Consider the following 23,801-nt stretch of genomic DNA (forward strand, 5'->3'; position numbering starts at 1 on the left):
AGATGATGAGTGCCTTTAAGTCCAGCTATGGTCAAGGGAAGTTGATGGTCCTCAACACCTTATAGGATCCAGCCCCTGAGGCGGTTTAAAATTGTATTGTCCTCTTTGCAGTTCTCTTTTCTAGCATGTCTTCTGTATAATATATTTGCAGCTCACACCAATTGACCCCTGTGTGACTTCAGAGCTAGGGTTGCCAACTTTCTAATTGCAGAAAACCAAACACCTTTGCCTCGCCCCTGGCTTGAGGCCCCGCCCTTGTGCTGCCCCTTCTCTGAGGTCCTGTCCCCCCTCCCTCCCTTGCTTGCTCTCCCCTACCCTTGCTCACTCACTCAATTTCACTGGGCTGGGGCCAGGGATGAGACATTTGGGGTGCAGGAGGGGCTCCAGGCTGGGGCAGGGGGTTGAGGTACAGGGGGGAGGGGGGAGAGATCCAGCGGGTGTGCGGGCTCTGTAGTGGGATTGGGGATGAGAGGTTTGGGGTGCAGGAGGGAGCTCTGGGCTGGGGGGTGGGGCTGAGGGGTTTGGAGTTTGGGAGGGGTTGAGGGCTCTCGCTCTGGGGTGGGGCCAGGGATGAGGGATTTGGGGTGCAGGAGGTTGGGGCTGAGGGCTGTGGCAGGGGACTGGGGTGTGGGAGGGGGTGTGGGGTCTGGGAGGGAGTTTGGGTGTGGGAGGGGGTTTTGAGCTGGAGCCGGGGTTGGAGCATGGGAGGGGGTTCAGGGTGCAGAGGAAGTCCGTGTGTCTTCCTGGAAGTGGTAGCATGTTCCTCCGGCTCCTAGGTGGAGGGGCGCCCAGGGGGCTCCATGCGCTGCCCCACCCACAGGCACCAGCCCCATAGCTCCCATTGGCTGCGGTTCCTGGGAGCTGCGCAGAGCAGGTCACAGAGCCTGCCTGCCCCACTGTGGCCAACTGGCCTTTTAGCGGCTGTGCTGACCGGAGCCACCACGGTTGAAAACTGGACACCTGTCAACCCAAGACAGAGCCTGGGTCAACTGACTTGGGCTCATGCTGGAGTCCAGGCTCTGAAACCCACAAGGGGGGAGGGTCTCAGAGCCCAGGCTCCAGCTCCAGCCTGAGCATCTAGGCTTCTGTTTTCAGCCCTGCAGCCTGAGCCCTGTGAGCCTGAGTCAATTGAGCTGGGCTCTTAGACTTGGTGCCACAGGTTTTTCTTTGTAGTGTAGACAGACCCCAAGTGACATTTTACCCTTCCCCCAAACAATGTATGTGTTAATGTTAACTTGGTTGAACAGACATGCCCCTGGGAAACTTACGGATGTTGAATGGGAATCCCCATGTTAATGCAATGGTGTAGCTGAGGTTTTACATGCATATTGGCCAGGCAATTCAGAGGTGGATTTCCCCCACTAGAAGCAGTGAGTGCAGTGTGGGGTAGTGCACTTAGAACAGGGCCGGCCCACAACATTTTGGCATCTGAGGCAGGGAGCTCAAATGACGCTCCCATGCCCCCTCGCTTGGGCCAAAACTTTGAAAGGTCGCCATTCTGCCTTCTTCCCGTTCTACTCCTCTCATGGTCTGCTACCTACCCCAATAAAGGAGAACTAACAACTTAAAATGCCTTGTTCAAAAATTTTAAGTAACACTTCACTTTCTAATGCCTGAACAGCAAATGCAACTTTTCTTGTCTGCATAGTAAACATTGGCATTTTTATCTGTTTAAATAATCAAAGTGATGCTTTCCGTGTCTTCTTGGTTGCAAAGATCTGAACTGCTTCCTGAAGGTCCACAGTCTGGGCCAGCTCATGCTCTGTTGAGATGGTTGCAAGGCCGACCAGCTTCTCCTGTGTCATTGTGGAGCGTAGATGTGTTTTTATTAACTTCAGCTTGGAGAAGTTGTGTTCTCCACTGGCAACTGTTACAGGAAGTGTTAGAAGTACGCGCAGAGCAACAAAAGCATTTGGAAAGAGGGTGGTCATTTTATTTGTGCACATATATTCCAGAACAGCCTTTGAAGTTGATCCTGCTGAAATGTATCATGAAAGGGCTTTCAGTTCATCACCTAAATCACTCGCATCAATATCACGCATGTCATAATGTGTCAACACTGTCTCTAGTGCCCTGCATTGCTGCTGTAGGTCTTCTTCAGATATAGTGAGGAATTCTGGAATATCCTACAACATCCCAAATACACTGCTGTGTTCCTTGAGCTGCATGAAACGTTCTTCAACTGACTGTATTGCACAATCTAGCACCTGGTTAAAGAATTCAATATTGAATAGTTATTTGGGATCTCTTATGGGATTATCCCGTGCCTTGTAATCAAAAAGTCGTCTTCTTCGGTGACTCTTGTATTCTTGAATGGGTGGGAAAATAGCTTCAGTGTGGAGTTCCTCTGCCAACTTCTGCGCACTCTTCAGAACGTTTTGAAATCCCCCATCTGACCGGTACGACGGTAGGTCTGACTTTGCTTTGTCCAGTTGTTCCATTGCTCCAGATAGATCAAGGTCAGCACCTTGGAGTCTCTTGCTTACAACATTTATTTCAAACAGTCTGTCATGCCACAGCACTAAGCCACACAGAAATGTGAAGTGATGTATGTTTCTGGCGATTCCATTTCCCTCTGCCACTGTTCTCCCACGAACAGTTCCTGTCCTAGCATTGTCCTCCATCACGGCAACTGTGGCATCATCTATCTTCCCAATTTGGTGTTTGATAGGCTTTATCGCCTCCCCTCGACTTTCCCATTGTGTGGCACTCAGTGGTTTCAGTGTCAGAGAGGATGTTCCCAGATGTTGCTTCAAAATTTGCCATCGATGAGTTGAGGCAGAGAAAAATACATAGATGCTTTGAATTACATTAAAAAATTCAGCAGCCTCTCTAGAAGCTGATGCTGCATCACTGGCCACCAAGTTCAATGAATGAGAACTGCATGGGACAAAAAAAGCTCGAGGGTTTAACTCTCAGATCCATGTCTGCACTCCTCTGTTCTTTCCTCTCATGTTGGCACCATTATTGTAGTCCTGACTTCTCCTGTCAGCTATCGCAATTCCCGTATCTTCCAGCTTCTTAAGAAGCACATTTGTCATACCAGCTCCTGTGGTATCATCAATGCCAATAAATTCTAGAAAATGCTCTGACAGTCACCACTGCCGGGACATTGTCACTAGGTTCTGTTGTTGTTACAAAACGCACCATTAAAGACATTTGTTCCGTATGGCTGATGTCAGGTGGGCCGTCCAGAATAACAGAGTAATATCTTGCTGACTTCAGATCTGCCACAATCTTCTGTTTGACTTTTGTTGCCAGTAACTGTATGGTCTCATTTTGAATTGTTTTTCCAAGGTAGTGGTGTGTGTACCACGACTTGGGTGGTGACTCTTCTTAGATGCTCCTGGAGAACAGCATCAAACTCAGCCATCAGCTCCACAATTTTAAGGAAGTTTCCATTGTTTGGCACATACAGCTGATCTGCAGGGCCACGCAGGGCTAGGTTTTGGGCTGCAAGCATTGTCACAATGGCAATGAGCCTTTTCAGAATGTTTTGCCAGTAAAGAGACTCTGACGCAATCTTCTCTTGATGCTGATCATCCATGGTGGCCTTTAACCTTAGTCTCATCTCCAGCTCTTTCCACCTGTGGAATGCTCTCTGGTGATTTGCTGCCTTCTCATGGCATGCCAGATTTCTAGCCTGATTTTTCCAGTCCTTTGTTCCTGTAGAATCCAATGTGGCTGGAACATTAGACTGGAAGAGTTTGCAACAAAACCAGTATGCAGCATTCTGGGTTTTTGAGTACATAAGCCATGGCCTCTCCACTTTGTCACCATTGGGGATTTCATGCCAGTAATGTGTTGGATGGAAACTTCTATTTTCATTGTCTTTGGGGAACATGAAGTTTTTCACTTGCTGTGGCCCATGCAGTACAAGGAAGTCCCTCAGGCTACTGCTCAAGTGGGTCCACAGTCCTGGATCATCTAGACTGAAGGAACTAAACTCAGCAGCAGCTGTTTCTTGCGCCTCCACCACACTCTTCTCTGATCTACACTTTTCTTCAGGACTGTGCATGGTTACATCCACTTGAGATGGAGATATGGATGCTGCAGCAGCTGCCAGGTCACCTGCCCTCTGACTGACTGGAAGATCAGGCATCTCCTCACCACTCATATCCTCACTGGGGCTGGAAGGCTCACCGTGAACATTTGTGTCTATGTATCTCAGGAGAGTTCCTTCCTGCTTAGATAGAAAAGCTTCCTTTGCTTTCTTTCTTTTTCTGAATGCTGCCCCAGAGGGGCGTTTTCTTCTTTGACTCATGGCTGCTGTTCTGTGCCAGCTAGAGTGGCTCTCAACACTCAGTTGAAGGGGAGAAATAAGCAGGCTGGTAGCAGGGCCTGAGTGAGGGAAGATATCAGCGTCTTAGGGCCTAACTGGCTCCTACTACTCCAGTTGACAGCCTGTTCTCCTCAAGTGGGTTCAGGGAAGCAGCAGGACACAGGAAGCTCCCTGAGAAGCTGGGGCTAATCAGTCCAGGCTCCTGGGGGGCTAGAGAGGTACATAAGAGGCCCCTCCTCCTCTCTCTCCCTGCAGCTCCTGCTTCTTTCTGTTATTCCCTCTCCCCTTTTCTCCTGCCTGCCTGTTCTGTCTCTTGTGCCCTCCTCCCTCCAGCCCAGCACTCCCCCATCTCTGTGCATCTCGAGCGGAGAGGATACAGATGCACCAGCAGCAGACACCATTTTCTACATTCTGGGTCCTCGTGGCGCCACCCCTCCCCCCGCCCAGTCTGGCACCTGAGGCAGCCGCCTCAGTTCACCTCATGGTAAGGCCAGCCCTGACTTAGAATCATAGGGTTGGAAGGGACCCAAGGGTCATCAAGTCTAACCCCCTGCCAAGATGCAGGATTTGTTGTGTCTAAACCATCCAGGACAGATGGCTATCCAGCCTTCTTTGAAAACCTCCAGTGAAGGAGCTTCCAAAACCTCCCTAGGCATCTGTTCCATTGCCCTACTGTTCTTACAGATAGGAAGTTTATCCTGAGATTTAATCTAAAACTGCTGTGCTGTAGATTGAACTCATCGCCTCTTGTCCTGCTCTCTGTGGCAAGAGAGAATAACTTTTCTCCATCTTTCTTATGGCAGCCTTTCAAGTATTTGAAGACTGCTATCATGTCCCTTCTTTTCCAAACTAAACACATGCAGTTCCTTCAGTCTTTGCTCATAGGACTTGCATTCCATCCCTTTGAGCATCTTTGTCGCTCACCTCTGGATTCTTTCCAGTTTCTCCACATCCTTTCTATACCTGTCAAAACTGGACACAGTACTCCAGATGAGGCCTAACCCTCGCCAAGTATCATCTCCTATGACTTGTATGCTATGCGTCTGTTAATGCAACCAAAATTGCATTTGCTTTTTTTGCCACAGCATCACCTTGCTGACTCATGTTGAGGTTGTGATTCACCACAACTCCCAGATTTTAGCCAGTTATCTCCCATTCTGTATTTGTGCATTTGGTTTTTCTTTCCTCCATGGAGCACCTTATATTTGTCTTTGTTGAATTTCATTTTGTTGTCTATAGCCCAGTTCTCCAATTTATCAAGATCCCTCTGAATTTTAGCTTTATCCTCCAAAGTGTTGGCAGCCACCCCCACCCAGCTTTGTGTGATCTGCATATTTGATCAGTATGCTCTCTATTCCTACATTCAGGTCATTAATAAAGATGTTAAACAACACCAACCCAGAACAGATCCCTGTGGAACCCCACTCGAGACTGCCCTCCAATCTGACATCATTCCATTAATTAAACTCACTGTTTGCCGTTGTTTAACCAATTCTGTATTGTGACAAAGTTCCTCCTCTACCTTGGTGGGTCCTGCGCTTATTAGTGGATTTTGCTCACCTCAGAGATTCACAGTAGCCCTCAGTTTGGCCACTTTCATGGCTCAAATCTGCCGTTCACTCAGATAACCTCATCGCTGGCCAGCATGGGGAAAAAAGAGAACAATCCCCTCAGTTTCTGCTGATCCACCATGTGGGTAGGGGACCAGCTCAGAGACCTTCCCCTCTGGTGGAAGCTCCTGTGTTGGGTCAGGAGTTGGGAGGTTTGGGGGGAACCCAGGCCCGCCCTCTACCGCGGGTTCCAGCCCAGGGCCCTGTGGACTGCAGCTGTCTAGAGTGCCTTCTGGAACAGCTGTGCGACAGCTACAACTCCCTGGGCTATTTCTCCATGGCCTCCTCCCAACACCTTCTTTGTCCTCACCACAGGGCCTTCCTCCTGATGTCTGTTAACGCTTGTACTCCTCAGTCCTCCAGCAGCACATCCTCTCACTCCCAGCTCCTTACGTGCACCTCACTAACTGGAGTGACAGTCTTTTTAAACCAGGTTTCCTGATTAGCCTTAATTAATTCTAGCAGCTTCCCAAGTGGCTACAAGTGTCCTAATTAGCCTGCCTGCCTTAATTAGTTCAAGAAAGTTCCTGAGTGTTCTGGAATAGTCCCTGTTATCTTACCCAGGGAAAAGGGACCTGCTTAACTTGGAACTAATGTATCTACCTTCAACCACTCTCCTGTAGCCCTCTGGCCTGGAGGGAGGGAGGAAGGAGGGAGAGGGTTGCTGCACCTGCTCCTGCTGGCACTACTGCTGCTAGGCCTTGGGCTCTCCCTGCTGCTACTGTTGCTGCTGCTCCAGCCGCTCCCCTGGCTGGGCCACACCCCGCCCCTTTCTCTGCTACCTGGTTGCTGGCCGGCTGCTGGACCCCCCACCCTCGGGTGCTGCTAGAGCTCCAACTACAGCCCCTTGGGGGGGAGGGCTGAGGGACCCCAGTCCCAGCTGTTACTGCTGCAGATACTACCACCACCACCTGAGGGGGTCCTTTCTGCCTGCCCGGACCACCGCCTGGAGTTCCTGGAGCTGCTGCTGCGGAGTCTGCTGCCTGCAGCTGCTGAAGCCCCGAGGAGGAGAAGAAGGGGACCATCTACCAGTGGGGGAGCACCTAGAGACTTTGCAGACCACCGTGGAGGGGGCCTTTCAGACCAAGTAACTTTCAAACTGTGCTCTTGTGGTGGGGGTCTTGACTGTGTTTGTGGGGACATGGGGGGTGTGGCGTGGAGCTGCCCCCGATCCATCTGTCCCCACCACCACCACCCACACTGGCTGTATACCATCTGCCTCAGCTCCTGCCTCTGGACTCAGCTGCTTGCTTGGCTTGCCACACTCATTTCCACCATTTGGGCCAGAAGCAGCAGTCAGCCCACACTGACTTTGTGCAAGCGCACGTGGGAGCATGTTCCCCCCGCCTTGGACTGACCCCCCACAGCTTTGCCCCTTGCTACCTGCCCCATTTGCCCCTTGCAGCCTTCTGCCCCTCCCCTTGCCCCAACCCCCCTTACTAGATTCAGTTTGCTTGCCTGGCTCCCCCTTTTCCCTCTGCGTCATCGCTGGCGCCCCGGCTGCCCTGTGCCTGAAGCCACCCCTCCTCTTTCCCAGCCCACCACTGCTCCCGCTCGGGCCCAAGGGGTACCTCCCCCAGTACGCCCAGACGAGCGGGAGAGCCCCACCTTGGCTGCTTGCAATCTGGCGGGGCCTGTGGAGGAGGGTGCGGCAGGGACACCGCAGGGCATGGGAGAGGGCCTGCCCCAGGGCAAATCTTCCCTCCCTTGTGCTGTCCCACTGTTACCCCCTCGAGTCCCTGAGCCATCGCCCCTGCCCCGTGACCTGACCCCTGCTAGCCAGCCCCCAGAGGATGCCTTGGAGGGCTGGGCCCTAGTACAGGGGAAGCGGGGCAAGCGGAAGGCTTGAGCTCCGCTCCTTCCATCCGATGCGGAGGCCCCCCAGAAGACCAGGAAGGGGGGCACCGATGCCGAGCCTTCCGCTTTGCCCACGGGTGTGTTCCATCCACCGGTGCCGGCTGGGGAAGACATGACAGCAGTGGAAGGTAGTATCTCCCCTCCATGGGAGTCCATCCCCTCCGAGGCCCCGAGGGAGCCCCTCCTGCCCTGGTACCATCTAAAGCCCCTGTGAGCCCTGAGGTGACCGTCGCTTCGGGTGCCGGCAGGGAGAACCCCGGGGTGGTGAAGGCAATCTCCCCTCCATATGTGAGGAGATCAAGGTCCTGGGTCTGACCCCAATCATGGGGAGGACGACTCTCTGCCAGCGGACCTTGATCTGGGCGACCTCACTCCAGCCCCCCTTTCCCCATGCTCCCTCCCGTTTACCATTGCTTCCGCTCCTGCCTCCGAAGAGCCCCTGGACTCCTCCATCAACCCGGCTGCAGAAGGCACCCCGCTGACGGTGACCGAGCCTGTTCAGGCGACAGCCAGAGCCACGCGACCGGGACCCGAGCCACCAGGGCACCCCTCGTTGGTGTGGAGCAATCAACCTCCTTCCCGGGCGGGGGCCCTACAGAAGATAGTCCACCTCCTGATGCCGTGGCTGCCAAACCCACCATAAAGCCTGCGCCTGGCATCGCTGAGAGCCCCCTCCCCACCCCCCGAACCCTTGAGCTTGACCGGGAAGTGCCACTGCCCAGTTGCTTGGCTTCTGGAGCCCAGAATCTCACCTCTGCCCCTGTCCCTGCCCCTGTCCCTGCCCCTGGCCCTGCCCCTGATGCCGACCCTATCCCTATCCCCTCCACCTCCCGTGATGTTATTGCCTCCCCTGGGGCTGTCTCCTTCCCCTTTCCAGCAGATGACCCCCAGGGAGCGGCCTTTATGTTTCCCTGTCCTGACCCACTAGGGGCTGCTATCTTCCCTCTGCCGCCCCCTACTAAGCTGGGGTTCGAGGCTGGCCGCATGGCGCCAGTCCTTCGGGCGCCCTGTTGGGGGTTCGCACCTTGCCCCACGGAGCTGTGCCAGGAGCCCCGCCAGGGGATGACCGGAAGCCGGTAACCCCACCCCCCAATGTGCTGCGAGAGGAGCTGCGGGAGTTTCTTGAAGACATCTGCGGCTCCCGCAACAAGGTACAGCTTGCTCTCCAGTGATGGGGGGACTTTCATCAAATCCTCTGGGCCTCAAGGGCCCTTATGCGGGAGGTTAAAAGGACTGGGAAGCAGGCCGCCGCAGCCTACCAGCAGGTCCGCAGCTTCCATGACTATTGCTCACTTAAGGGGTAGGTTACGGTTTGCTGCGTCGCCCAATGAGGGCCGCAAGCGTCCCTGCCGGCAAGGATCCCCCCCAGCCCTCCTCATGGCACCTATCACCATCGCAACGTTGAACACCCGGGGCTGTAGGATTGGTCTCCGCAGGTCTCAGGTGCTCTCCTTCCTTCGGGAGAGGGGGTACTCTGTGGTTTTCCCGCAGGAGACCCATATGGATCCAGCCATCGAAGACAGCTGGCAGCTGGACTTGGGGGACAGGGTCTATTTTAGCCATCTCACAGTTTGTATGGCTGGAGTGGCGACCCTGTTCTCCCCCGACCTACGGCCCGAGGTGCTGGGGGTCGCCGAGGCTGTGCCGGGCCGCCTGCTGCACCTCCGGGTCCGTATGGAGGGGCTTGTGGTCAATCTTGTTAACATCTATGCCCCGACATCAGGCCCAGAGCGGCTGCAATTCTATCAGCAGGCGTCCACCTTCCTCGGCACGTTGGATCCTCACCAGTGCCTGGTCCTGGGCAGGGACTTTAACACCACTGTCGAGGAGTGGGACCGCTCGGGGACCGAACAGTGCCCGGCCGCCGTGGACATCCTCCGGGAGATAGTGGAACACCACTCCCTGGTGGACATCTGGCACGACCACCACCTGGATGACATTTCGACGTTCACCTTTGTCCGGGTGGAAGCCCATCGGTCGCGCCACTCCCATCTATCACATTTCCATCTTTCACGGGCCCACTCCTCCAGCATCCGGCTGGCCCCTTTTTCTGATCATCATCTATCCACCGTGACGGCCTCTCTCTGTGTGGAGAGGCCGGGGCCGACCTATTGGCATTTCAACAACAGCTTGTTGGAGGATGTGGGCTTTGTGACATCTTTCCAGGAGTTCTGGCTCGCCTGGCGAAGGCAGCGGTGTGCCTTTCCCTCGGCGCGGCAGTGGTGGGACCTGGGGAAGGTGCACGCCCAGCTCTTCTGCCATGACTACACCCGGGGCGCTGGATGCGGCGATAGAGCAGTTGGAACGGGAGGTCTTAGAGCTGGAGAGGTGTCTGGCCGCCAGCCCGAGGATCTGCCCCTCTGTGGAGTGTGCCGGGAGAAGTGGGAGAAGCTCCGGGCCCTCGAAGATCATCAGGCCCAGGGCACCTTTGTTCTATCCCACATTCGTCTCCTTTGGGAGATGGATCGCGGCTCCCGCTCCTTCTACGCCCTGGAGAAAAGGAGGGGGGCCAAGAAGCACGTCACCTGCCTTCTAGCAGAGGACGGCACCCCCCTCATGGATCCGGTGGAGATGTGCAGGAGGGCCAGGGCCTTCTACGCTAGCCTTTTCTCCCTGGATTTGACAGATCCTAACTCTTGCAGAGTGCTCTGGGAGGAGCTCCCTATGCTCAGCACAGGCAACCGAGACCGTCTAGAGCTGCCTCTCACTATGGAAGAGTTCTTGGAAGCCCTCTGCCGCATTCCCACCAATAAATCTCCGGGCATGGACGGGCTGACCGTGGAGTTCTACCACATGTTCTGGGACGTCCTCGGCCCAGACCTAGTCACCGTCTGGGCCGAGTCTTTGCAGAAGGGGGTCCTCCCTCTTTCATGCAGGCGAGCCATGCTCGCCTTATTGCCGAAGAAGGGGGACCTCCGCGATTTACGAAATTGGCATCCCGTCTCGCTCCTCAGCACGGACTACAAAGTGGTGGCAAAAGCCACCTCGCTGCGGCTAGGGTCCGTGCTGGCGGACATGGTCCACCCAGACCAGACCTACACCATCCCAGGCCGCACCACCCTTGACCCTTTGGGGGATGGATAGCTCAGTGGTTTGAGCATTGGCCTGCTAAAGCCAGGGTTGTGAGTTCAATCCTTGAGGGGGCCATTTAGGGATCTGGGGCAAAAATTGGGGATTTGTCCTGCTTTGAGCAGGGGGTTGGACTAGATGACTTCCTGAAGTCCCTTCCAACCCTGAGATTCTATGATTCTATGATACAACCTGTACGTGGTCCGGGGCCTCTTGGAACTCGGGTGTAGGGATGGTCTGTCGTTCGCCCTCCTGTCCTTGGATCAGGAGAAGGCGTTCGACAGGGTGGACCACGGGTATCTCCTGAGCACTCTGCGAACGTTTGGCTTCGGACCCCAGTTTGTGGGTTTTCTCCAGGCGCTGTACACCTCCACAGAGCGTCTGGTCAGGCTCAACTGAACCCTGACCGAACCGGTCAGCTTCGGGCGAGGAGTATGGCGGGGTGCCCCCTCTCAGGCCAGCTGTATGCTCTGGTGATCGAGCCCTTCGTCTGTCTCCTCTGTAGGAGGTTGACAGGGTTGGTGCTGCCGGAGCTGCAACTGGTCCTGTTGGCGGACGCCGATGATGTCCTCCTCGTGGTCCAGGACCCGGGAGACTTGGCACGGGTGGAGGCTTGCCAGGCCATCTATTCGGCAGCCTCCTCTGCCTGGATCAATTGGATCAAGAGCTCTGGCCTGGTGGTCAGGGACGGCTGACAGGTGAGCTCCCCCACATCCGCGCTTCAGGCCATCCGGCAGGGCCTGAAGCACGGCCATGCTCTATCTCGGCATTTATCTTTCTGCCACATATCCCTCTCTGCCGGATAACTGGCACGATTTAGAGGGCAGGGTGATAGAGCGGCTCCAGAAATGGACAGGACTACTCCAGGACTACTCTTCCTTTGAGGGAGAGCACTGGTGCTTAATCAACTAGTCCTGTCCATGCTCTGGTACCGGCTCAACACCCTGGTCCCGGGCCCGGGTTTCCTGGCCAACCTCCGGACATCGATTCTGGAGTTCTTCTGGTCAGGACTGCACTGGGTCTCTGCAGGGGTTCTCCATCTAGCCCTGGAGGAGGGAGGGCAGGGCCTGAAGTATATACACACTCAGGTACATGTCTTCCACCTCCAGGCCCTGCAGAGGCTCCTTTATGGTGCAGGTAGTCCGGCGTGGAGCATACTGGTGCACACCTTCCTGTGCCGCTTCCGAGGGCTCCGATACGACCGGCAGCTCCTTTGTCTCCATCCGAGAGGTCTTCCGCGAGACCTCTCTGGGCAGCTGGTCTTCTACCAGGACCTCCTATGGACCTGGAAACTGCTTTCAATGACCAGGTCCAGGGCAGCCACCATGGGGGCAGATCTCCTCGCGGAGCCCCTGCTACACAACCCCCAGCTTTGAGTGCAGGTGGCGGAGTCCCCCTCGGTGTACCAGAGGTTGGTCCTGGCAGAAGTCACAAGAGTCGGAGACCTCCTGGACTACGACTGGGGAGACTGGCTGGATCCCCTGACGCTCGCTCAGCGCATGAGGCTCTCCAGACCTTGTACTCCCCGGCGCGTACTTCAGGAGGTGAGGGCCGCTTTGCCGCCCGCTGCTCGGGTTTACCTCAACTGGGTCCTGCGCGAGGGTGTGCCCCGCCCACCCCAGGCCCACTGGAGCTTTTCACTGGGCCCCTGCCCCATGGACCCAACCGACCCCCCCGCCCCTTCACCATGAGCCGGCTGCACGAGCTGCAGCTGGTCTGCTTCCAGACCGTGCCAAGGAAACATCTATACATGCTCGTGCTCCACACCCTTCATGCCGTCACCCTCACATCCCGCCCCGATACAAAATGGTGGGACCTCCTGCCACCTCTGGAGGGTGAGGAGCTCCGGTGGGCCAGCCTATATTCCACCTTGGTCCCGAGGCCCGCCGGGGATATCAGTTGGTGGCTCCTTCATGGAGCCGTGAGCACGGGCGTGTTCTTGGCGCAGTTTACCCCTATCCCAGACATCTGCCCCTTTTGCAGCATGAGGGAAACCCTGGCACATATATATCTGGAGTGTGCCAGGCTGCAGCCCCTATTCCGGCTCCTCACCAATATTTTGTTTCATTTTTGGTTTCACTTTTCCCCTCACCTCCTTGTCTATGCACTCCCTACCCGTGGCCCCACAAAGTCACGGGATGTCCTGGTCAACCCCCTCCTGGCCCTGGCTAAAATGGCCATCTATAAAACCAGGGTGAGGAGGTTGGCCGATGGAGTCTTCTGTGACTGTGGGGCCTATTTCCTATCCTCCGTCCGTTCATGTATCTGGGTAGAGTTCCCCTGGGCGGCATCCACTGAGTCCCTTGACGCCTTTGAGGAGCTGTGGGTGCTGTCCGGGGTTCTCTGCTCGGTGTCCCCATCCGGTTCCCTTCATTTGACCCTTTGACCACACTCCTGTCCCTGTTATTTCATTTGTTGTCCCCCATATTTATTTGGTGTCCAGGTCCTGTGGATCCTCCTCTTAGGCTGGGGGGGATCCTTTAGCACTTCCCGGATCCCAATAGGACCACCCTCTTGTAGCCATCTGGCCTGACCCTGTCACAGTATCCACTTAATGGTAGGTCTGCCAAACCTGTATTTCTCCAGCTTACTGATCAGAATGTCATGTGGGATGGTGTTGCGCACTTTGGTGAGCTCAGAATGCAAAAACACATGGAGAGAAGGGGAATAGAGAAAAGGCTTCCTCGAGTGGGATTCAGAGTGGTGGAGTTTAAAGCTGCAGTGACTGGAAACGGGCTCAGATTCAACCCTGGTGTAACTCCATTTAATTAGTGGTGTTACACCAGGGATGAATTTGGCCCAGTGCTCCTGTGTGCAGTGCACACACACTTAGAATCATAGAAGTGTAGGGCTGGAGGGGAGCTCAAGAAGCCATCTAGTCCACCCCTTGTGCCAAGGCAGGATTAAGGGTATGTCTACACTACGAAATTAGGTCGAATTTATGGAAGTCGGTTTTGTAGAAAGCGGTTTTATACAGTCGATTGTGTGTCCCCCCACACAAGTGCTCTAAGTGCATGTAGTCGGCGGAGTGTGTCCACAGTACCGAGGCAACCGTCGACTTCCAGAGCGTTGCACCGTGGGTGGCTATCCCACAGTTCCCGCAGTCTCCGCCGCCCATCTGAATTTTGGGTAGAAATCCCAGTGCCTGATGGGGCTAAAACATTGTCGCGGGTGGTTCTGGGTACATATCGTCAGGCCCCTGTTCCCTCCCTTCCTCCGTGAAAGCAGGGGCAGACAATCATTTTGCACCTTTTTTCTTGAGTTACCTGTGCAGACGCCATACCACGGCAAGCATGGAGCCCGCTCAGCAAACCGTCACCGTATGTCTCCTGGGTGCTGGCAGGCATGGTACTGCATTGCTACACAGCAGCAGTTTGTTGCCTTTTGACAGCAGACAGTGCAGTATGACTGGTAGCCATCATCGACGTAGTCCTGGGTGCTTTTTTAATCGGGCGCCTGGGCAAACATGGGAGTGACTCAGCCAGGTCATTTCCCTTTTAAGTTTTGTCTCGTGGCGATTCAGTCCTACCGGCAGTGCACTGTCTTTTAACCTCCAGCCAGCAGAAGATGATGGCTAGTCGTCATACTGCACCGTCTTCTGCCGAGCACCCAGGAGATGATGACGGCTAGCGGTCGTACTGCACAGTCTGCTGCCAGCAAGATGTATAAAGATAGATGAACGGTTTCAGAGTAACAGCCGTGTTAGTCTGTATTTGCAAATAGAAAAGGAGTACTTGTGGCACCTTAGAGACTAACCAATTTATTTGAGCATAAGCTTTCGTGAGCTACAGCTCACTTCATCGGATGCAGTGGATCAAAACAAGAAATAGACCAGATTTGTTTGTATTCATTTTCTCCTCCTCTGTGAAATCAATGGCCTGCCAAACGCAGTTTTGAGTTCTATCCTTGAGGTTTGTGAGTTCTATCCTTGAGGGAGCCATTCAGTTTCTCGCAAAGCCACCCCCTTTGTTGATTTTAATTCCCTGTAAGCCAACCCTGTAAGCCATGTCGTCAGTTGCACCTCCCTCCATCAGGGCAACGGCAGACAATCGTTCCGCGCCTTTTTTCTGTGCAGACGCCATACCACGGCAAGCATGGAGCCTGCTCAGATCACTTTGGCAATTAGGAGCACATTAAACAACACGCGCATTATCCAGCAGTATATGCAGCACTGGAACCTGGCAAAGCGATACGGGTGAGTAGGCGATGTCAGCGCGGTAACATCAGTGATGAGGACATGGACACAGACTTCTCTCAAAGCAGGGGCCCTGGCAATGTGGGCATCATGGTGCTAATGGGCCAGGTTCATGCGGTGGAACGCTGATTCTGGGCTCGGGAAACAAGCACAGACTGGTGGGACCGCATAGTGTTGCAGGTCTGGGACGATTCCCAGTGGTTGCGAAACTTTCGCATGCGTAAGGGCACTTTTATGGAACTTTGTGACTTGCTTTCCCCTGCCCTGAGATGCAAGAATACCAAGATGAGAGCAGCCCTCACAGTTGAGAAGCGAGTGGCAATAGCCCTGTGGAAGCTTGCAATGCCAGACAGCTACCGGTCAGTTGGGAATCAATTTGGAGTGGGCAAATCTACTGTGGGGGACGCTGTGACGGAAGTAGCCAACTCAATCAAAGATCTGCTGATATCAAGGGTAGTGACCCTGGGAAATGTGCAGGTCATAGTGGATGGCTTTGCTGCAATGGGATTCCCTAACTGTGGTGGGGCCATAGACGGAACCCATCCCTATCTTGGCACCGGAGCACCAAGCCAGCTAGTACATAAACCGCAAGGGGTACTTTTCAATAGTGCTGCAAGCACTGGTGGATCACAAGGGACGTTTCACCAACATCAACGTGGGATGGCTGGGAAAGGTACATGACGCTCTCATCTTCAGGAACTCTGGTCTGTTTCAAAAGCTGCAAGAAGGGACTTTCTTCCCAGACCAGAAAATAACCGCTGGGGACGTTGAAATGCCTATATGTATCCTTGGGGACCCAGCCTACCCCTTAATGCCATGGCTCATGAAGCCGTACACAGGCAGCCTGGACAGTAGTCAGGAGCTGTTCAACTACAGGCTGAGCAAATGCAGAATGGTGGTAGAATGTGCATTTGGATGTTTAAAAGCGCGCTGGCGCAGTTTATTGACTCGGTTAGACCTCAGCGAAACCAATATTCCCACTGTTATTACTGCTTGCTGTGCGCTCCATAATATCTGTGAGAGTAAGGGGGAGACGCTTATGGTGGGGTGGGAGGTTGAGGCAAATCACCTGGCTGCTGGTTTCGCACAGCCAGACACCAGGGCGGTTAGAAGAGCACAGGAGGGCGCGGTGTGCATCAGAGAAGCTTTGAAAACCAGTTTCAAGACTGGACAGGCTACGGTGTGAAAGTTCTGTTTGTTTCTCCATGATGAAACCCACCGCCCCTTGGTTCACTCTACTTCCCTGTAAGCTAACCACCCTCCCCTCCTCCCTTCGATCACCGCTGTCAGAGGGAATAAAGTCATTGTTGCTTCACATTCATGCATTCTTTATTCATTCATCACACAAATAGGGGGATAGCTACCAAGGTAGCTCGGGAGGGGTGGTGGAGGAGGGAAGGACAAGGCCACACAGCACTTTAAAAGTTTAAAACTTATTGAATGCCAGCCTTCTGTTGCTTGGGCAATCCTCTGGGTGGAGTGGCCGGGTGGCCAGAGGCCCCCCCCACCGTGTTCTTGGGTGTCTGGGTGAGGAGGCTATGGAACCTGGGGAGGAGGGCGGTTGGTTACACAGGGGCTGTAACGGCGGTCTGTGCTCCTGCTGCCTTTCCTGCAGCTCAACCATATGCTGGAGCATATTGGTTTGATCCCCCAGCAGCCTCAGCATTGAATCCTGCCTCCTCTCATCACGCTGCTGCCACATTTGAGCTTCAGCCCTCTCTTCAGCCCGCCACTTACTCTCTTCAGCCCACCACTTACTCTCTTCAGCCCGCCACATCTCCTCCTTGTCATATTGTGCTTTCCTGCACTCTGACATTGTCTGCCTCCATGCAGTCATCTGTGCTATGTCAGTGTGGGAGGACACCATGAGCTCAGAGAACATTTCATCATGAGTGTGTTTTTTTCGCCTTCTAATCTTCACTAGCCTCTGGGAAGGAGAAGATCCTGTGATCATTGAAACACATGCAGCTGGTGCAGAAAAAAAAAAGAGGCAGTGGTATTTAAAAAGACACATTTTCTAGAACAATGGCTACACTCTTTCACAGTAAACCTTGCTGTTAACATTACATACACAGCACATGTGCTTTCCTTCTAAGGTCGCATTTTGCCTCCCCCCACCACGTGGCTAGCCCCTCACCCCCCCCCCCCCGGCTAACAGCTGGGAACATTTCTGTTCAGCCGCAGGCAAACAGCCCAGCAGGAACGGGCACCTCTGCATGTCCCCTTAAGAAAAGCACCCTATTTCAACCACGTGACCATGAATGATATCACTCTCCTGAGGATAACACAGAGAGATAAAGAACGGATGTTGTTTGAATGCCAGCAAACATACACTGCAATGCTTTGTTCTACAATGATTCCCGAGTACGTGCTCCTGGCCTGGTGTGATAAAGTGTCCTACCATGGTGGGTGGAATAAGGCTGCCCTCCCCAGAAACCTTTTGCAAAGGCTTTGGGAGTACATCCAGGAAAGCTGCAAATGCCAGGGCAAATTAATCATTAAACATGCTTGCTTTTAAACCATGTATAGTATTTTAAAAGGTACACTCACCAGAGGTCCCTTCTCTGCCTGGCGGGTCCGGGAGGCAGCCTTGGGTGGGTCCGGGGGGGACTGCCTCCAGGTCCAGGGTGAGAAACAGTTCCTGGCTGTTGGGAAAACCGGTTTCTCCGCTTGCTTGCTGTGAGCTATCTACAACTTCATCATCATCATCTTCCTCATCCCCAAAACGTGCTTCTGTGTTGCCTCCATCTCCATTGAAGGAGTCAAACAACACAGCTGGGGTCGTGGTGGCTGAACCCCCTAAAATGGCATGCAGCTCATCATAGAAGCGGCATGTTTGGGGCTCTGACCCGGAGCAGCCATTTGCCTCTCTGGTTTTCTGGTAGGCTTGTCCTTAAATTTCACGCGGCATTGCTTCGGGTCCCCGTTATGGCCTCTGTCCTTCATGCCCTGGGAGATTTTGACAAATGTTTTGGCATTTCGAAAACTGGAACGGAGTTCTGATAGCACGGATTCCTCTCCCCATACAGCAATCAGATCCTGTACCTCCCGTTCGGTCCATGATGGATCTCTTTTGCGATTCTGTGACTCCATCATGGTCACCTCTACTGATGAGCTCTGCATGGTCACCTCTGCTGATGAGCTCTGGCCAGCGTGGCAAGCTGCAGGTGACCATGCAAACAGGAAATTGAAATTCAAAAGTTCGCGGGCCTTTTCCTGTCTACCTGGCCAGTGCATCTAAGTTGAGAGTGCTGTCCAGAGCGGTCACAATAGAGCACTCTGGGATAGCTCCCGGAGGCCAATACAGTCTAATTGTGTCCACAGTACCCCAAATTAGACCCAGCAAGGCCGATTTAAGCGCTAATCCACTTGTCAGAGGTGGATTAAGGAAATCAATTTTAAGAGCCCTTTAAGTCGAAAAAAAGGGCTTCATCGTGTGGACGGGTGCAGGTTTACATCGATTTAACGCTGCTAAATTCAACCTAAACTCCTAGTGTAGACCAGGGCTAAGTGTACTTGTGTCTCTGTATACCCTGTATCTGGAGCTCTGCACTTCAGTATGGGCCAGCCTGATTCTGAATACACCAGTGTGAATCTATCGTAACTCCAGGAGCAACCACTAACAGGAAAGAAAGAGGACTAGTGGGCTGCTTTAGCCTGGGTCTATACTGGCAAAACTGAAAGCCAAGTCTAACCCTGCAGTTGAAATCAATTGAAGTCAATGGGAGTTTTCAGTGTGAAGCTAGGATTTCACCCTATGTGTCTAACAATCAGTGGAAAATCAAGTAGAGGCAAACCCATTCCCTAACACCGAATGCAGGTAGCTGGGCTGGGCATTGAGAATCTCCAGAGAGGAGACAGGGAACAGAGCTGCTTTGCAGAGCACTTGGTGGCTAGAGCAGCTTCCAAGGCGGTAGGTATAGCTCCTCCCAAGGGGGAGGAGGGCTCGATGGCCCAGTATATAATTGATTGGAAACACTGTGGTAGCACGAAAGCCCTCCCATTCCCATCACTGTGGTAGCTCCACCATCCTGTCAGAGCCCTGAGCTCTCTGCTCTGCTTCTGGGGAAGCTAGCTGCAGGCTGGCCATTTGCTGGTGGCAGAGAGTTCTGATGTGGTTTTGATCCTCATTAAGACACCCGTGGGCGAGTGCTCTTTGTAGACTGTCTTAGTCAAGAGGATGAGTGCATCCTCCAGAGCTGGGGGGGCTTGATCCATGATAAGAGCAAGCTCGTCAGCCTACATTGCTGCCTGCTGCTTTGCTCCTTGTGTTCCGCTGCCTGGAATTCAGAAGAAGATTCCTGGCTTCCCATGCTAGGTTTAATTCTAGTGTCCAGTGAGGGGAGAGAGTGTCGCATCACTCTGTCACTGTCAGGCATGAGGAGCAGTTTGAGATCAGCAAGGAGATTTCAGGCAGAAGGGGCAGGAAGATCAGATCTGGCTGACCTGTGCTCAGCACAGCACTTGCAGGGTGGGGAAGCCAGCTTTATGCCTTGCATCTCTCTCCTAACCCTGGAGCTGGCTGAGACGAGTCAAGGGCTGCTCTAAATTACACCTGGCTGCCCATAGCTAAGGAAGCACTTCAGCCACAGCCCCTTTCTCTAGGGCACATCCCTTCTGCTGGGGGCTGGGAGGGACTGGTGCAGAGCTGCTACTGTCTAGCTCATTAAGCCGCCATTATGGTTGCCTTGCACCTTGTCACTTAACACCTGTGCCAAGTGGATATAAAACACTCTCACCAGTGTGGACGGGAAGTTCTGACTTGATAGCAGCTAACTGGGGCCATAAGGAGCAAGACAACGGAGACCTGGGCTCAAAGGAAGAATGGCAGGGGCCGCTTTATCTTTGTATCCTTCTGTTGGTTGCTTTTCCTGCTGCACTCCCCTTTCATCCTCATGGCATGTAAGTGACTCTTGTTTTACACACCAGCTGAATGACAAATTGGTATAAAATACACCACTGACTCTCAGTATGTAACTTACCTCCTCATTTATGCCACTGCAGAATTTGTCTCTAGGAGATCTGAGAAGGTGCTGACACTAAATCTCCTGATTTGTGAGACTAACATAACTGGTCATTTACTGGTGAGTAAGGGAAGAGAAACTGGCCTAATGACTTGCTGGAGAGGGCCAGTGAGTGTTTGGTTTTGTTATTACCAAACTCTTTGGTTGTTTCCCTGCCCTCCACCTTTTGCATGCTGCTTCCCTTCTTAGATCGTGCTCTCGTTGTGGTAGGTACTATGTTTGCTCTGCTTGTATGGAGCCTTACTCAGTGGTTGGTGCTCTTAATGTTCCTGTGGTAATAAGATCCCAGACCTAATGGTCTGCCCAAGACTCAAGAGGCTGAGTGCAGTTCCTTGGATCTGGTGGAGAGCTTTGTACATTGTTAAGGTATCAGGGATCTCCTTCAATCAGCTGGATGTTTGGGACAGAATAATGTAAAATGATTGGACTGGTTCCAAGGTTCTGTAACAATCGAACTCTTCTTTGAAAGGAGTCAAAGGGGACTATGCTTCCACACCCAGCTCAGATCTTCTCTCCCTTCACCCTCCTCTCAATTAAAAACATAAACAACTCCCTGAAATGGTAAAAAATAGAGTATTTGTTCTAGGCCCTACCTCCTCAGAAGCCAGGTGAGAGGAATATGAGTGTTTTAAAAGGCATTAACGTGTCAAGGAAATGATGTGAGGTTTTCCTCCAGATGTGGCAGAGCAGACCCATTCACTGATGGGGGGAGCTGGGTGCATGCCAGCTCCCACTGTATTTTTTTAAAAAATGTATTATTTAGGTGAACTCAAATAGCTTTTCCTTATTCTCCCCTCCTCCTGAGGATCTCACTGATACCATTGGGCAGTTTGGCTCTGAGCGTGTTTCCTCTGGTTTCACTGCTCTCCGTCCATGCTTTGTAAGTGGGTCATTATTCAGGAGAAAAATATCCATCCAGAAGAGCTGCTGCCATCGTACCCCATCTGCCCTGGATTGCTACTGCCCAAATCCCCTGTCCCTGCGAGCAAAATGGCTGGGCCTGTGTGGGGCAAGGGTTGGCAGTAGCATCAGTGTGTTTGTGTCTCCCGCATGCTCTGCTCCACAGAGGATGTATCTGAGATAGTATTGAAGGGGTTTCCTGGGGCAGGATGAGGGTTTGGTCAATGAATCCATGGCTCTCTAGATCCACTGGCTGCCAATAATGAGGCTCACAGTGGAGGTTGCTGCCACCCTTTTGTGTCTTAATTGGTGCTCATGGCTTGGGATTACACTCAGTCCCACCCTAGCGCTGCAGTCCTTACTTGATCAAAACTCCCAAAGAAAATACACCAGTGATTATAGAAATACTCCACTCCCAGAAGCCCCTCATTCTGATTCCCCTAAAGATGCACAAACCCACGTTAGTGACTGGGCAGACAGCATTTATGGTAAAGAAGGGAGTGAGATTTGGGAGGCCGTGTGCATGACATGTTTTATGCTGGTGTAACTCCATTGACTTCAGGGGGGTTATTCTGACTTGTTCCAGTGTGAGAGGATAATCTAGCAGTAGAGGTTTAAAAATTAAAACCCTGTAAATTAGAACTCCCATGGGTCTCCCAGGGTATCTCAGGTTTCAGTTTCTGCAGCCTTGTGTCATCATTTGCTGTTGAGCAAAGTGAGTGTAAAATGCCCAGTCGGTGCCTGAGTCAGTGGAGTTCTACACTCTGTCCCATGCAGTAGGTACCTAAGATGCAGGGCAGTGAAAATTGGGCCCAGTACCTGTTGTTGCTGAGGATTTTTAATTCCAAGGGTTTTTTTGGCTTTTAAAAATTGCACTATTGCTTATTCCAGATGAGCTAAGAAATTATGTGAGGATGCCATCCAGCAAGGTTCATCAATCCTTGGGGCCCTCCAAGATGCCTGAAGGATTCCAGAGCAAAGTTGTGGCCCCTCGTAATCCTAAGCTTGTCAGAGAAGAAGAAAAGGCTGTTACTGTAAGTACTTAACACATAGCTAGAACATCTGATCAACATCAGGGGTGGGGAGGGACCCCACAGTGCCAGTTTCCCTGCCCCCCTTTCCCACAAAGAGGTAATCCCACATTTTGTTTTGTCTTCTGACTTCAGGAAGCCCCTTCTATGGGATCCAGGATCAATGGATGAGGAAGGGGTGGGCAAGAGGAAAGGAGTGGGAGGATACTCATCATCCCTTACCACAGACCTTGCAGTCAAGGAGAACCCCAGCAAAACAGCCGTCTCCTCAAGAGTTTAAACTGGAAGCAGGTCCTTAGCTAGTGGAGTGATGATGGTGGTTGGTGCAGTAGGAACTTGCTATGCAAGCCATATCTTATGAGACTATTCCTGTTAGGCTCAACTCATCCCACCCTACTGTAAGATCTAGCAGCCTTGGGGAATTTGCCTGGCGTAGGGGCTTCTCCAGATGGCACTGAGACACCATAATGGCCCTACACCTACCCCTGCACTAGCCCTTGGGGAATGTCAAGGATGATCTGGGAGAGAAGGAAGCCTGGCCTCAGTGCCACTGAACTCCAGCTATTCCTGGCTGATGCAGTAGCCCCTACGTGCCTTTGGCAGCTGGGCATAAGTTTGGGTTGTCTTCAGGCTGCTGTAACCTGAGCCTGGGGTTGAACTCATCCAGAATAGGGGAACACAGAAATGATATCATGCCAGCTTTGTCCCCTCATAAACCCTGTGCCAACCTCAGTTCCAATGTAGGGATCCACTGAGCCACTGACTTCATGTCACGTGAAGTGAGGACTAATATGATAAAGGGCTTGTAAGGTCAGGGGTCAAACCCCGCCCCTTTTACCCACACGTTTAGTGAATGGGGTTTACTGTTTGAGAAGGTAAGCAGGATTCAGCCCAATGCTAGATCAGACCATGGAAACAGCTCTTTAGAGTGCCATCAAAAAGGCTATAAGGACAAAGCAAGATCAGACAACTACTGATTAAAATTAGATGATCTAAACTTGGGCCATTCCTCTTTCCTTGAATCTTGTCGCTCCATTTCTTTTATGCTTTGCCTTGACAATTCCCTCAGAGAAGTTGTCCCTACATAGGTCTTTGCGTGAGCATTGTGTAATAGTGTAGACATGGGATTTTACTAACTTTTTTCCTTTTAAGTCACTTGCTTCAGCCAGGAGTTAAAGGAACTCCCCGCCCAAAGAATCAAATTCCTCAGCCAGATGTCATTTCAAATCATGGCTGACAGAGAGACAAATAGGATGGAATCTCTTGGGTACTGCATGTATATTCCGCTCTGTATAATTAATTTACCAGTTTTAAATATTTCAGCAGGGAACTTAGTGGCGTTCCAGGACTACCCTAACGGCTGAGAACACCAATTATTTATCAGCGGCACTGTAACAAGAAAAACCATTTATATAGCTCTGGTTCCTGTTGTTTTGAATTGCAGCTGACTCCATCTGCCTTCCTGAAGGAGATGTCTCTTACTACGGAGCAGAAGCTGGCTAGTACTCATGAGATGCGGCCACCTCAGATTATTGAGCTTTTAGACATGAGTGAAACCTCCCATCAAAAGGTAGCACTTCTCTGCCCTTCCTTCCAGCTCCCTTTTTCTTTCTATTTTATGTGATGTTTACAGAGACGCAGCACATAGGATTCAACTTGTTTAAATTGACAAGGCACACAGTGGGCCTGACTGTCCTCTCAAACCACTTATTTCAATGGAACTACTCCTAGTTTACACTTGTGTAAGTCAGAGGGGATTCAGGCTCCATGTCTTTTGCAGTCAAAGGGCCAGATTCTGATCTCACTTCCACCAGTATGAATGCAGAGGATCTC

The 23,801-nt window shown here is 52.5% G+C and overlaps 1 protein-coding gene across 1 annotated transcript in view; it reads left to right on the top strand.

The window, feature by feature from the left end:
* HYDIN (HYDIN axonemal central pair apparatus protein) overlaps positions 1–23,801 on the top strand; it is a 443,011-nt gene that overhangs the window by 19,980 nt on the left and 399,230 nt on the right. The window contains exons 2-3 of the mRNA XM_074968344.1: positions 21,829–21,971; positions 23,413–23,538. Coding sequence (XP_074824445.1) covers positions 21,852–21,971; positions 23,413–23,538 — 246 coding nt within the window. The 5' untranslated portion in view covers positions 21,829–21,851. The remainder of the gene's footprint in view (positions 1–21,828; positions 21,972–23,412; positions 23,539–23,801) is intronic.

Source organism: Natator depressus, chromosome 12, assembly GCF_965152275.1.
Source record: "Natator depressus isolate rNatDep1 chromosome 12, rNatDep2.hap1, whole genome shotgun sequence".
Taxonomy (NCBI): Eukaryota; Metazoa; Chordata; order Testudines; family Cheloniidae; genus Natator; species Natator depressus.